Raw genomic sequence first — 12431 nt, 5'->3', positions numbered from 1 at the left:
AGTACGAAGATTTTCTAAATTGAAAGAATCCATTGGTTAATGTTTATCAAAGCACAGGGTCAAAAGTGCTATAGCTTTCTCATGCCTTTCTTTCCCTTTTATTTTCACCTAAAATCAAAATTGCATGACTTTACCAAGCAAGGTGGAGGTGAGTCTTTATCAGTCTTACCTACACCTATCCCATTCATTGGTGTCAGGCTTCCTTGGCTGAAGGTGAATATGCTTGGGGACAGCCACACTTGTGTGCAGGCAGCTCTTCCTCCTCTGTCTTTCCTAGACTCTGTTCTGGGGACACCGAATGTAGCCATGACCTTTGCCTTCTCCCCAACGCCTGTCTTGCAGGTTGACTCTTGTTATTACTTCCTACTAAGTGATGGATATATGTGGTCTGCCTCTTTCCTGATACATTTCCCAGAATTTCGTGTCAATATCAGCAACCCAAAAAAATTACAAAATATTATTATTTTTTCCTTTTTAAGCCCCTCGTAACATGGAAGTTGCAAAGGACTTGATTCTCAACATTGCCTTTAGCCCATGGAAGTGTTCTGAACTTTGCTGTCTCTTAGGTCTTCCTTAGGAAGAAATCCAACAACATCTGAGTTATAGACTTGTAAAGACATTTACTGCTGAGAGAAAAGTCTGTGGTAGTTCTTCTAATGGGGCATTTATGGACTATAGAACTCCTTCAGGCCATAGAGAGACCAACTCACCAACAGTCTTTCTGCAAATAAAGCCAATGAACCAGAGTCCCAAAACCTTCCTTAAGTAGCAGCTTTATGACAGGCAGTCACTAATGCCCTGGGGACAGACTTGGTTTGTTTTAAAGACAATTATCCCTAAAAACAAAGCTTCCTATTGAGAATAACATTTCCTTTTGAGCAGATAGGTACTTTCTGGGAGTTGTTTCTGAAAAGAAATTAAGTGCATCTTTTAAATTGCATTTCTACATGTGTATATTGAAAAATATGAGAAAGATGTCTTTAAATCAAAATTCCTTCCTGTTTTTCTTGGGCTAGGTGTCTCAGCAGTGGGAGCATATACATCTAACGTGTGCTTTAATTGTCAAGTAGAAAGAACATTTGGAAAACCAGGCTTATCTGCTTTCTTTAATAATTTGTATGAAAGAAAAATGAAGCCCATGGAGTACAAAGACTGTGTCTGGTTTCAATTTTATTTCTTCTATAAAAAGTCAACACTTCCTGTGAGCATTATCAGGCAAAACAAATAAAGTATCAGAGACAATTATTTTATTAACTTGGAAAAACTGCAAACTGAAATTGAACGTTTTTTCAGGTTTTGGCAAAATTAATGAATATTGGTCCTTTCCTCTCCCTGTATTTTAAAAGTATAATGTGACTCTTGAGGCCAATTTGAAGTCAGTATTGTTTTTCTTTAAATTCCAGTGTTTCCCCTTTTATTAAACTACTAGAAGACAAATGAAATTAACCAGCATCTGTTTCATGGCATCTAAGTTCTTTGGGCAATTGTGATTGACAACAGAACATACTCATTTTCATGAATGTGAAATTTTATTCATAACAGAAGAATTTATTCCTTTTACTAAAGTGTATCCCTGCCTCCTTACCATCAGAACAGAATTCTTATCATTTTTTACAGTTTTAATAAATTATTTTATTTATTTTCATCCCAAATGTTGCATCTTTCTGGTTCCTCCTACCCCCTTTGCTCTTCACCTGTGACAGGTGTACTCCCCCCTCCCCAGGCATTTCCCTTCTCTGGGGCATGAGCTTTTACAGACAATTTAAGATAAAAGAATGGCTCGTGATAAGGTATTATATACAAAAATGCTTAAAGTGCTTTTGAGATGTGTACTACTATATTTTATGGATATATTTGATCTCTTTCTATCAGTCCCATAATCAAAAGTACCTCCTGGTGTAAAGACCATTATGAATATGTTGTTTCCTGCCACCTTCATTCAGATAATTTTATCTGATTAAGATATCCTCACTCATTTGTACATAGTTATTTAATGTCATATTTATATGAATTTCCACCTTTATTGCATAGCAAACTATTTGAATATATTGATCTTCAGGCCCACTGTAGACATTCTCATTCATATACATACATACATGCATACATACATACACACATACATACAGAAACATATACATACACACACATGCACGTGTACATGCACATGCTCATACATATATATGTTTAAGTCATCTCTGTTCATAAATAACACACAGCTCTGTCTTATACTCACTTCCACGTAAAAGGAGCCATCAGAATTGTTAATGACTAGGTTTTAATGTGGGTAGAAGAACTTAAAATTTTCTTTGCTAGATCCCAAGGCATTTAAGTTATATATAGAAAGATAAAGAAAGAGAGAAATCAGGTTAAAAAAAAAAAGAGGAAAAGGGAGACAGGTACTTTCCCATTAAGACGTGCTGATTTTTAAAACGTAAAACTGACCTTAGAGGGAATAAGAGTTAATTAATTTGGCTTGGGTTCCATGGCTTTGATGCACAGACTTAGGTCACCCCAATTCTATTTTCCATCATGGAAGCAACGTCATGAAGGTTTCTATAGTAGCAGAAGAGGCGGTTTGTAAGTCAAGACATCTTTAACACACATTAATGGAAACATCAGTGAGGAGGGTGAGAGAGAAGTAGAGAAGTCTGCTGAAGGCCTGAGATGCCATCCCTGCAGCATGAGCCCTCTGATTGGTGGAAACGAGGATTCTGTCAGTTTATGCATTCTACGATGTTTTTGCCTGTTAGTTTCGGGGCATTAGATGACACAGAAATGGGCAAGGAAAAGGCTATTTGGGGAGCTAAAGGTGGCTCACGATAAATTGTAATTAGGGTCTGGACTTCCAACATTGCAAACTACATTATCACCAAATCAGCTAATCAGCTTTGCAGAAGGTTCAATTTGAAGGGTTAACTTCGAAGTAGGAATATTCTGGAAACTCTCCTTCCTAGGCAAGCAGTCAGCATCTTCATTTGCGCAAACAGTTGGCTTTAAGTTTTCATTTCTTAATTAAGTTCTTGGGTTAAAATAACATTTGTTCCCCTAAGCAACGCTCAGGTTATCATAACACATTCATGTCTAAATGCCTGTTGAAGAATGCTCTTGATATACACACATTACATTTCAGCCAAGGAAGGTCCTGCCATACTTAAATCATATGGAGTAGGAGGATACCTGTGCACCTCAGATAGCTTGCCACCTTACAGAAGAAAGGCAAGAAGCACAGAATGTCCATTTCCTGTGACAGATCCTCTCAATTGGAAAAACCTCCTTAAGAGCTGCTCGTGTGTGAACACTCAAGTGTCCTGGATAATTGTCACTCTTATAACATTGCACACTTAACCATTATTTTGTAGATGATGAAATTGAGTCTCTTAAGTGAAGCACAAAGTCCCACTGAAAATTATGTCAAAGGGAGTCTTCAACTGTAGCAGAGATAAGGGGACTGGTTACTTAACCCAAGCCAAGCCGTTGTTCCCCACATCAGATACATGGTGGTGTCTGATAAACTACCCAACAGTTTACTAATGTGGGAACCCATTTCGTTTCCCCTTTTTGGCCTATCTGTCATCTTAATGATGAAACAGTTGTTTCTGCTTCACCACACTTGGCCATTAGACAGTTTTCTCCTCCACTACCTCTCCAAAAGCCGTATTGCTTTATTGTAGTAAAACTTTCTGCCCATTTAGAAAGTTTTCTAGGTGAGATGCATGAAATTAAAATATGGTTTCTAAAGACAAATTATAGGGTTTTCACTTCAGTTGTTTCCTCCTGAAAGGAAGAAAAATCTACAAAGCCTACTATTTAGCAAGTAATGCTTTACTTTTGGGGAGGTACTGTAGAGCTCCAGGCTGAGAGCAGGAGCAGAGGCTTTCTATTTTGTAGGAATGGCTCTCATGTTTGTCCATGTTTTGAGGCTCACCCGGGATCGATGCTCTTTCCCCTGGGGAAGCTGGGGAGTTTTATCCACACAACACTTTCAACAGCATGGAAATATGCGACCTAAGACTTAGCACTTCATCATTCCCGGCCTCTCTGCTCACATTTAATATGATTGCTGACTCTTTGCTTCAATGCTTTACGGCAAAGGGACTTGGGGAGTGGCTGCAGGGACAGCTCTGGCTTGTCTGAACTAAAAACTGCAAGAGAAATCCCAGAGGTTCTCCTTGTCTTTCAAACAATTGCAACAGTTGAAGAGTGCTAACTCCGAGTTTCGACTCCCTATAACTTGCTCTTCTGTGCATGCCTTGAAGAAGGAAAACTTTGGATTTCTTAGCATGTAGCACTTGCTCCTGTGAGATGCTGTAAAATCTTTAGCACATCCTAAAAATTTACAGATCTTTTCTGCTACTGTGTAGCTTTCAGTGTCTTGGGAGTAGGGAAGCAAAAATGAGGATTAAAACCCTAGAACCCACATAAACAACGATATGTTGTGGCAAACACTTGTAGTTCCAGTACTGGAAGACTGAGACAGGAGGCCAGACTTTCTATCTAATAATGATCTCTGATTGGGTAAGAGATGCTGTCTCAAAAAGTAAGGTGGGAAGAGACAAAGGGAACACAATAAAGGAAGTCCACAAATGTCTATCCCTGTCCTCCACATGTGTGCAGACTTATACATTCATTCACACCAATGCATATACATACACACACAACACACACACACACACACACACACAGAGAGAGAGAGAGAGAGAGAGAGAGAGAGAGAGAGAGAGAGAGAGAGAGAGAGAGAGTCACTGGAGTACTAACTGAATTATGTATTTCCCCTAATAGTACTCAGGGGAGTATACATGCAGTAGCATCCAGACAATGTGCAATTAGTTAAAATAAAAAATCTAGTCAAAATAGAGAACTTTGAAAATATCTATACACATATTAAATTTAAATACAAAGCTGTATGTGCGTGTGCTTGTGCATGTGTGTGTGTGTGTGTGTGTGTGTGTGTGTGTGTGTGTGTGCACGTACATATCTGTAGCAAACTCTAGGCACTCTAGGCATTTGCTCTAACTAACTACTAAGCTGAAACAAAATGGACTGTGATCTGTTAATGTTGCAATAACAAACCTGGCAGATAGGGATTTGACACCAACACTATCTGTCTTTGAGAAGTGATTCTACGGGCAGAAGAAATGGAAAAGATTAGAGGATTATTAGTAGTCACCGAGGAACAGCATATTTTCAAAAAGAAATGGGGAACATTGATTCTTTTCTTATGTTGCTTAATGGGGGAAAGTTAAGTAAACTTCTGTTTAATGTTAAAATTGATTTTAACTTGGAAAAGAAATATTTTCCATATTTTATCACTTTGAAACAGTCAGGACTGCTGTAATTATTATAGTACTTCCTTCGCACTTTTAAATACAGATTAAGTCTTCATTGTAAATGCCCCCAATTAACCATGGTCCATTTCTTTGTTAAACAACCATGTATAATATATATCCTGTGATTACAGGGCCTACTCTTTTAAATTTTTGTATGCATAAGCATGATTAAGGAGTTTGTCCAGATGAGAATTTGTGTGAAAAGTTCTCAAGCCCAAGACTCCATCTGGAAGCTGATTCTTTTGTTTTTACCAGCTCTCAGTTGTATGGCTGAGAGGCAGCAAAATGTCCCATTACGATGACCAAGTTTAGATGTTCTTCCTCTGAGGTGCTATAACATTTGCTCCTTTTGCTTTTCTTCCTTTCCTGTAAATATCAGTGTCCACTGCTCACTGTATGACACTTCTTCATTAGTATTTGAGAATTCTCAAAGGTGGTATCCTTTTCTATTGCTAAGCAGCTCAAACCTGCTTCAGTAAGACAAACGGATAGACAAGGAGCTAATTTGATCATCAGGTGTTACCAAGGAAGAGTAACTTCCTGAGTTACTGTCAGAGGCCCCAAATCTATATCAGTAATTTCTCAATTTCCTTCTGGACAATTATTTCCAGTTAGGCATCAGTTTGGGGAGGGTACATTTTTTCTCCCCTCCGCCCCAAAGTTGACAGTACTTACTTGCATGATTGGAAAACAATAAGGTCCCAGGGGGCTTCAAGTACAATGATGTCAGCTCATGCACTCCCCAGCCCTTGTTCCTCTGCCTTCCGCCTCCAAACCCAAGTCTCTGCCAATGAAAAAAATCTAAGTGGTCATGTGGACTGTCTTCTAAGCTCCATTTTTAAAATTAATTAGGAACTCAGTAAGAGAATTGAATCCCTTGAAAGAGTGTAGTATAAAAGCATAGGGTAATGAAAAAGGAAAGCTCAATAACGGGAACAGCAAGCACATTACTATTATAAGGGGTGGGATCCCGATATTCGAATTATAGATATTCAAATTATGGAAATATCCAAAGTATGCTTACGATGTCAACTAACGTTTTTAAAACTTTGTCAAAAGAAAACCTTGAATTGAGAATTGTTTTCTGATTAATCTTCCTACCTAGATGAATTTAGCCCAAGAGTGTCACAATAAACAGGTTTTACTATGTCAAGAATTAGATGTAAACGTCAATGGAGAAAACACAACAGAAGTGTACTAGAAGAAGTCAGTAATTACAGTGTAAAAAGCAAGCAAAACTGTATTTGTTATTGTTATTTATGGAACATGAAAAAGTTCCCTCTGGAGTAACGAGTGTGTCTCTATTCTTTCCCAGGGTTTTGGGAATCCCTCTGGTGAATATTGGCTTGGGAACGAGTTCATTTTTGCAATAACCAGTCAGAGGCAGTACATGCTGAGGATCGAGCTGATGGACTGGGAAGGGAACCGAGCCTACTCACAGTACGACAGATTCCACATAGGAAACGAGAAGCAGAACTACAGGTAAGCTCCGTCCAGTCCTGCGCTCGGCAGTCTTTGGCCTTGCCATAATAGCATGAAATGGAAAGCCAGACGTGACGCAGATGATCCTCTTTACTGAATATTCAAGGTTTCTGCCTAGCCCTGTGATGCTGAGATGGGGAAATCGCTGGAAGGACATCTCACAGGCTTCGGTGTCGAGTCATAGATCAACACTTAGATATCGGCTCAGTATTAGAGGATAGTGAGCTGAGCGACGCATATGTGTCTCTGTTCTGATGGCTGTGAAGGTATAGTAGCTTCATATATCTAAAACTGTGACCAGAACCCATGTGACCCTAAGGCTTCTAGTAATCTGCTTTCTCTAACAAGTCTTTTTAAGTTACTATCTTTCTTCTTTTCTTTTTTCTTTCTTACTTACTTATCTTAAAGTGTTTTCAAATTACATCCAATATGACTACAGAAAATGTTTTAATTATTTGAGTGATTTGCATAAGAGGATACAAGGCACTGCAGGGAGGATATTTTTAAATAACAAAAAAAGCACAAATAAATTTAAACATGGAAGTCAGTACATACAATAGGTTGTGAAAATAGACTATACTATTAATTTGAAATGTTTTTATTATTTTTTAATGAGCGGCTCATATCATAGGAAAAGTAAAAACTATGGCTAAAGGGATATGTAAATTTTCTCCACAAACACTTACTATGTCACTGCCATGTTCTAAGAACTTGGTCAGGCACCGGCCAGTCTGTCAGTCTTACAGACCTCGTGGTTAGGTTCTGTGACTAAGAAGCTCCTAAAAGTCTGGTTGACATTCCTTGAGAACAGGAAAATATTTTAGGTGGTGTCTTTTACCAAAACTGTACCCATCATATAACAAATCTTTAATTGCATGTACCTTGATTTCATGACCATTAAATAGGAATTACAATGGCTTTTCACTATCAGTATTCACCATCTGTCTTGAAAATATAATAATGTACATCAAAAAGGACGCCTTATGACAGCATATAGCTTGTAATGCTAATGAACAAAGCCGATGATTCTTCATTCACCATGTCTGACTGGGTTCTCAGAGATCAACTATTTCTGAGTCTCATTCGTCTTTTTAGTCACAGCAATGCTGGGAAACTGAAATCCACATCTTTTTAATGGCATAACTCATTTTTAATATGTTACATATATGATTGGAACTTTGGAGATGTAATAACCATGGTTAACAAATAGCGATGACGTCACCTAACAGAGGATGAGATATACATCCTAAGAAGTAGTCTCATGGTGGAAGCAAGGCCATACTTTATGTCAGCTCCAGAAAACAACAAAGAGACATTTATAAAATATAATGGAGTGTAAGAGGAAGCGTTTCTAAGGAGGTCAACATTTTGAGAGTTTTGTGACAAGAAAAACCACTGTAAAACATTAGGAGTACTCTTATGTAAATGTTTTGTCCTGAAACTTGAAACTCTATGAAACTTGGCTAGTGTCAGACAGCTTGACAATAGAACTAGCAAGTAATTAGTATCGTCTTTTTCTAGGCTCCTGAAGAATGTGCCCTGATTCTTTTCCAAAATGCCATTCAGATTGCTATATGCAGTTGTGGTAGATGGTCTTGTGCATGCGTGTTTGTGTGCATGCATGTGTGTGTATGCATGTGAGGTGGGGGTGGTCTTTGAGGATAAAGTTAGGGCAAGCTTAAGATAGCCAGTATCTGCTAGGCTTCTGGTATCAGGAGTGCCAAGTGTTTATCATTCTTGGCCATCCATTAGGAGTGCTGGCTTCCTGTTAGAGCCCATCCCCATCACCTTTATTGAATATTCCTTAAATCTTTGGTATCTATGATTCTTTTGCCCACGTGTCTTTCCCACATGTGATAGAGAGCTATGGTTAAAAAAAGTCTTCCCAGCTTTGAAATGGATATACTATAGAATTTCTTTCATGAAATGATGGATGAAAATCGAGAATTAGAATTACAAAGTTAGGACTGTGATGTAATGTAAAACCTCTGGATTTAAAAAAGAGATGAGGCTAAAAAGTACATTATTTTTCTCAGGGATAGAGAGGCAATTTTTACTATTATGTCCTTTGTGGTGGTTTCTGTTATAGTATTGCTGTAACAAAGTGGGTGGCCCTGGCTTTCTTTCTTAGTAAAACCTAACAAAAGGTAGATCTGCCATAATCTACTCTCATACAATTAAAATAGGATTCTTGTTTTCTTCAAATAGAAAATTATGGTGCATTAAATCATAAGTCTGCTCAGGTAGATGGTTAAAGTAAATTTGCCATAGAAAATACTACTCATTCTTAACGAAAAGGAAAAGTCTATTACTGTAGTTTGAATGTAAAATGTTCCCCATGAGTTTGTGTATTGGAGTGCTTCTGTTGGAGTGCCAGCTAACACAGGTTGGTGGCTCTGTATTAGAGGGTGGTGGAGCTTTTGGGGGGCCTCAGTGGATGAAGTGGGTGACTGGAGGATGGGCCTTGAGACCTCATAGCCTCGCTCTACTTCCTGCTCTCTGCTCCTTGATTGTAGATACTAAGTGCCCAGCCATCTCACATGAGAGTGGCCATGTCTTTGCCTTCATCACAGCCTACAGCACTTTTTTTTTTTTTTTTATGTGTTTAGGTGTTTTGTCTGCATGTGTCTGTGAACCACATTTAGGCTTGGTGTACATGGAGTCCAGAAGAGGTTATCAGATCCCCAGGAACTAGAGTTCTATTTGTTTCCTGGAACCATGTTGTTGCTGGGAAATGAATACAGGTCCTCTGCAAGAGCAGTCAGTGCTCTTAAAGACTGAGGCATTCCTCCTTAAATGCTAAGCCAAAGTAACCCTTCCTTCTGTGAGTTGTTTTTATTGGGTCTTTTATTACAACAATGAGAAAATTAACTTATACAATGGAAGAAAAGCTGATATTGAAAAGCTAGTTCCTGAGGCCCCCCTTCCTAATCATGTCAGCAATGCTTCTCCAGGGACAGCAATACGTGGTGTCATCTGCATGTAGTTAGTCCCAACTGTCAGGATGAGTTCTGTATACATTTTCCTTCTGAACCACGGTACCCCTGTCCTAGTCAAATATTAATACTAGGATGTGCACAGTGTGCATAGTATTTTATATTTATATTTTATATTTATTTAATAAATTTATATTCCAGAATTGGTTCACCTACATAGTGCCTTTGAAGTAAGACGCATTTTAAAGATAAGGAACATGAGGTTAGAGTCCACTGCTCGGCTCAAACTCAGATGGATTTTAGCTGACATTCAAAACCTTGAGGTTATTACTTCAATTTTTTACATTTTCCAATTTTTTTTATTTTTCAATGTTTTGAGTTAAGATTTTAACATTTTATCGTTATAGATCTTTTTAACTGAAATACTACTTTGTTTTCCCTCCCTCCATTTCCTTCCTCCAGCCTTCTTCCATTTACTCTCACTTGAACCCTTCTGCTCTCAAGGTACATTTATTTTTAATGTACTTCACACACACACACACACACACACACACGCATGCACGCACGCACACGCACACGTGCACACGCACACGAACGCACACATGTGTGTATATACAGGTACACTTGTACACTTGTATGCAGAACTATACATAAATAAAAACTGGGTCTGTTTCTATTGATCGTGTTGTATATCTACCAAGCTGATGACTCTGTACTGAAAAACCAATAAGGGGGCTCATCACTGGGATTGGCTAATTCTACTCCTCTCAGTCAATAGTTGCTTGTAATTCTTAGACATCTTATTCTGAAAATAGTTTTAGCTCTAGTTACAGACCTGATTTTAAAAAGTCAAACCTGTCCTCCTGGTTCCTGACATACTGATTAAAATAAGTGTTATGAAAGGATAGATTAACTTACTGATGTGCATAGAATACATATTTTCTTCTCTTAGCCTCCAAGAAAACTTTAAATGATTTTTCTCAGATGAAAACAGAATCTGCAGAACCCCAGAGAACATGAATCAGAAAAAGAAAATAATAACGCAGGAGTGTCGTGATAAACATATCCTGTGGAATGACAGGCAGTCCATGTGAAATTATTAAACATCGCCCCTAGAGAGGTGGCATTACCTATGCCCTCATCATCTGACACACAGTCTATTGTGCTGCTCTCCTTGCTACTCCCAAAAACTTCTTCCCACAATGGCTGGAATGTATTTTCAATAGACAATTAGGGATTTTCTCTTTATCCTTTTCCCTACATTTATACAAATTTTCAGTGTCTACAAGTGAAGTTTACCACTAAGTCTTTCACGCTTTTTTCTCACTACTGATTATCTGTCTGCTGCTACTAGCCTTGTTCAGTCCAAAGGTTCCTCATCGTGTTGATGTTTCTGTAGCTGTTGAGGTTTCTACAACTTTCCTGCCATGTTGACTCTGCGTACACTGTGTGGGTTCTAGGAACTGAACCAGCTCCTCTGCAAGAGCAACAAGTGCTCTTTTTACAAATTTTACTTATTTATTTATTTATTTATTCATTTATTATTTTAAAGATTAATTTATTTTTTGTATGAGTGCAGAGTTGCTGTCTTCAGATACACCAGAAGAAGAAGGACATCAGATCCCATTACAGATAGTTGTGAGTCACCATGTGGTTGCTGGGAATTGAACTCAGGACCTCTGGAAGAGCAGTCAGTGTTCTTAACCACTGAACCATCTCTCTAGTCCCTCGTTTATTTATTTTTACACTTCAGATTTTATTCCCCTCCCAGTTCACCCTCCCCCCCAACAGTTCCATATCCTATAGCTCCTCCCTTCCCACTGTCTCCACAAGGATATCCTGCCCCACCCACCCTACCCACCCCACCCACTTCACCCACCCCACCGGACCTCTAAGCTTTCTGAGACTTCCAGTCACTTGAGGGTTAGGTGCATCTTCTTTTTGAACCAAGACCCTGGTATAAGTGTTGGAGTCCTCATCTCAGCTGGTGTAGCTGCCTGGTTGGTGATCCGAGAAATCCCAGATTAATTGAGACTACTGGTGGTCCTCCTACAGGGTTGCCTTCCTCTTTAGATTCCTCCAGTTTTTCCCTAATTCAACCAGAGGGGTTAGCAGCTTCTATTCACTGGTTGGGTGCACATATCTGCCTGCATCTGACTAAGCTGCTTGTTGGGTCTTTTGGAGGCCAGACATGATAGGTCCCTTTTTGTGAACTCCCCATAGCTTCAGTAATGGAATCAGGTTTTGGGGCCTCCCGTGAGCTGAAACCCACTTTTGGCCTATCGCTGGACCTTTTTTTCCTCAGACTCTTCTGTATTTCCATCTCTGCATTTCTTTCAGACAGGCCTGTCTTTCTACTGAAGGTGGGTTCAATAATTTCCTTCTCCCCACTTCATTCATTTCATCTAGGGTCCTTCCCTTTGAATCCTGAGAGTCTCTCACTTCCAAGGTTTCTGGTACATTCTAGAGGGTCCTCACAACTCCAAGGTCACCTGTTTCCATTCTTTCTCTGGCCCTCAGGGCTCAGTCCTTTCCTCCAACCCGTCACCAGATAATATTCCCCTCTCTCTCCACACTATCCCCTTTCCCTCCCTTTCCCTCCCTCCCTCCTTCCTTGTGGTGGTTTTCTTCTCCACTCAAAGTGGTACTGAGGTGTCCTCACTTGGGCACTTCAGCTTGTTGAACT

At 39.1% G+C, this 12431-nt stretch overlaps 1 protein-coding gene across 2 annotated transcripts in view; it reads left to right on the top strand.

Annotated features, from left to right (window-relative positions):
* The window catches only part of Angpt1 (angiopoietin 1), a 239180-nt gene that overhangs the window by 192124 nt on the left and 34625 nt on the right, over window positions 1-12431 (top strand). For both annotated transcript variants that reach the window (XM_032914910.1, XM_032914899.1), the window contains exon 7: window positions 6643-6809. In XM_032914910.1, coding sequence (XP_032770801.1) covers window positions 6643-6809 — 167 coding nt within the window. The remainder of the gene's footprint in view (window positions 1-6642; window positions 6810-12431) is intronic.

This window comes from Rattus rattus, chromosome 1, assembly GCF_011064425.1.
Source record: "Rattus rattus isolate New Zealand chromosome 1, Rrattus_CSIRO_v1, whole genome shotgun sequence".
NCBI classification, from domain to species: domain Eukaryota; kingdom Metazoa; phylum Chordata; class Mammalia; order Rodentia; family Muridae; genus Rattus; species Rattus rattus.
The sequence above is the reverse complement of the archived record's forward strand: the minus strand, read 5'-3'. Positions and strand labels throughout refer to the sequence as shown.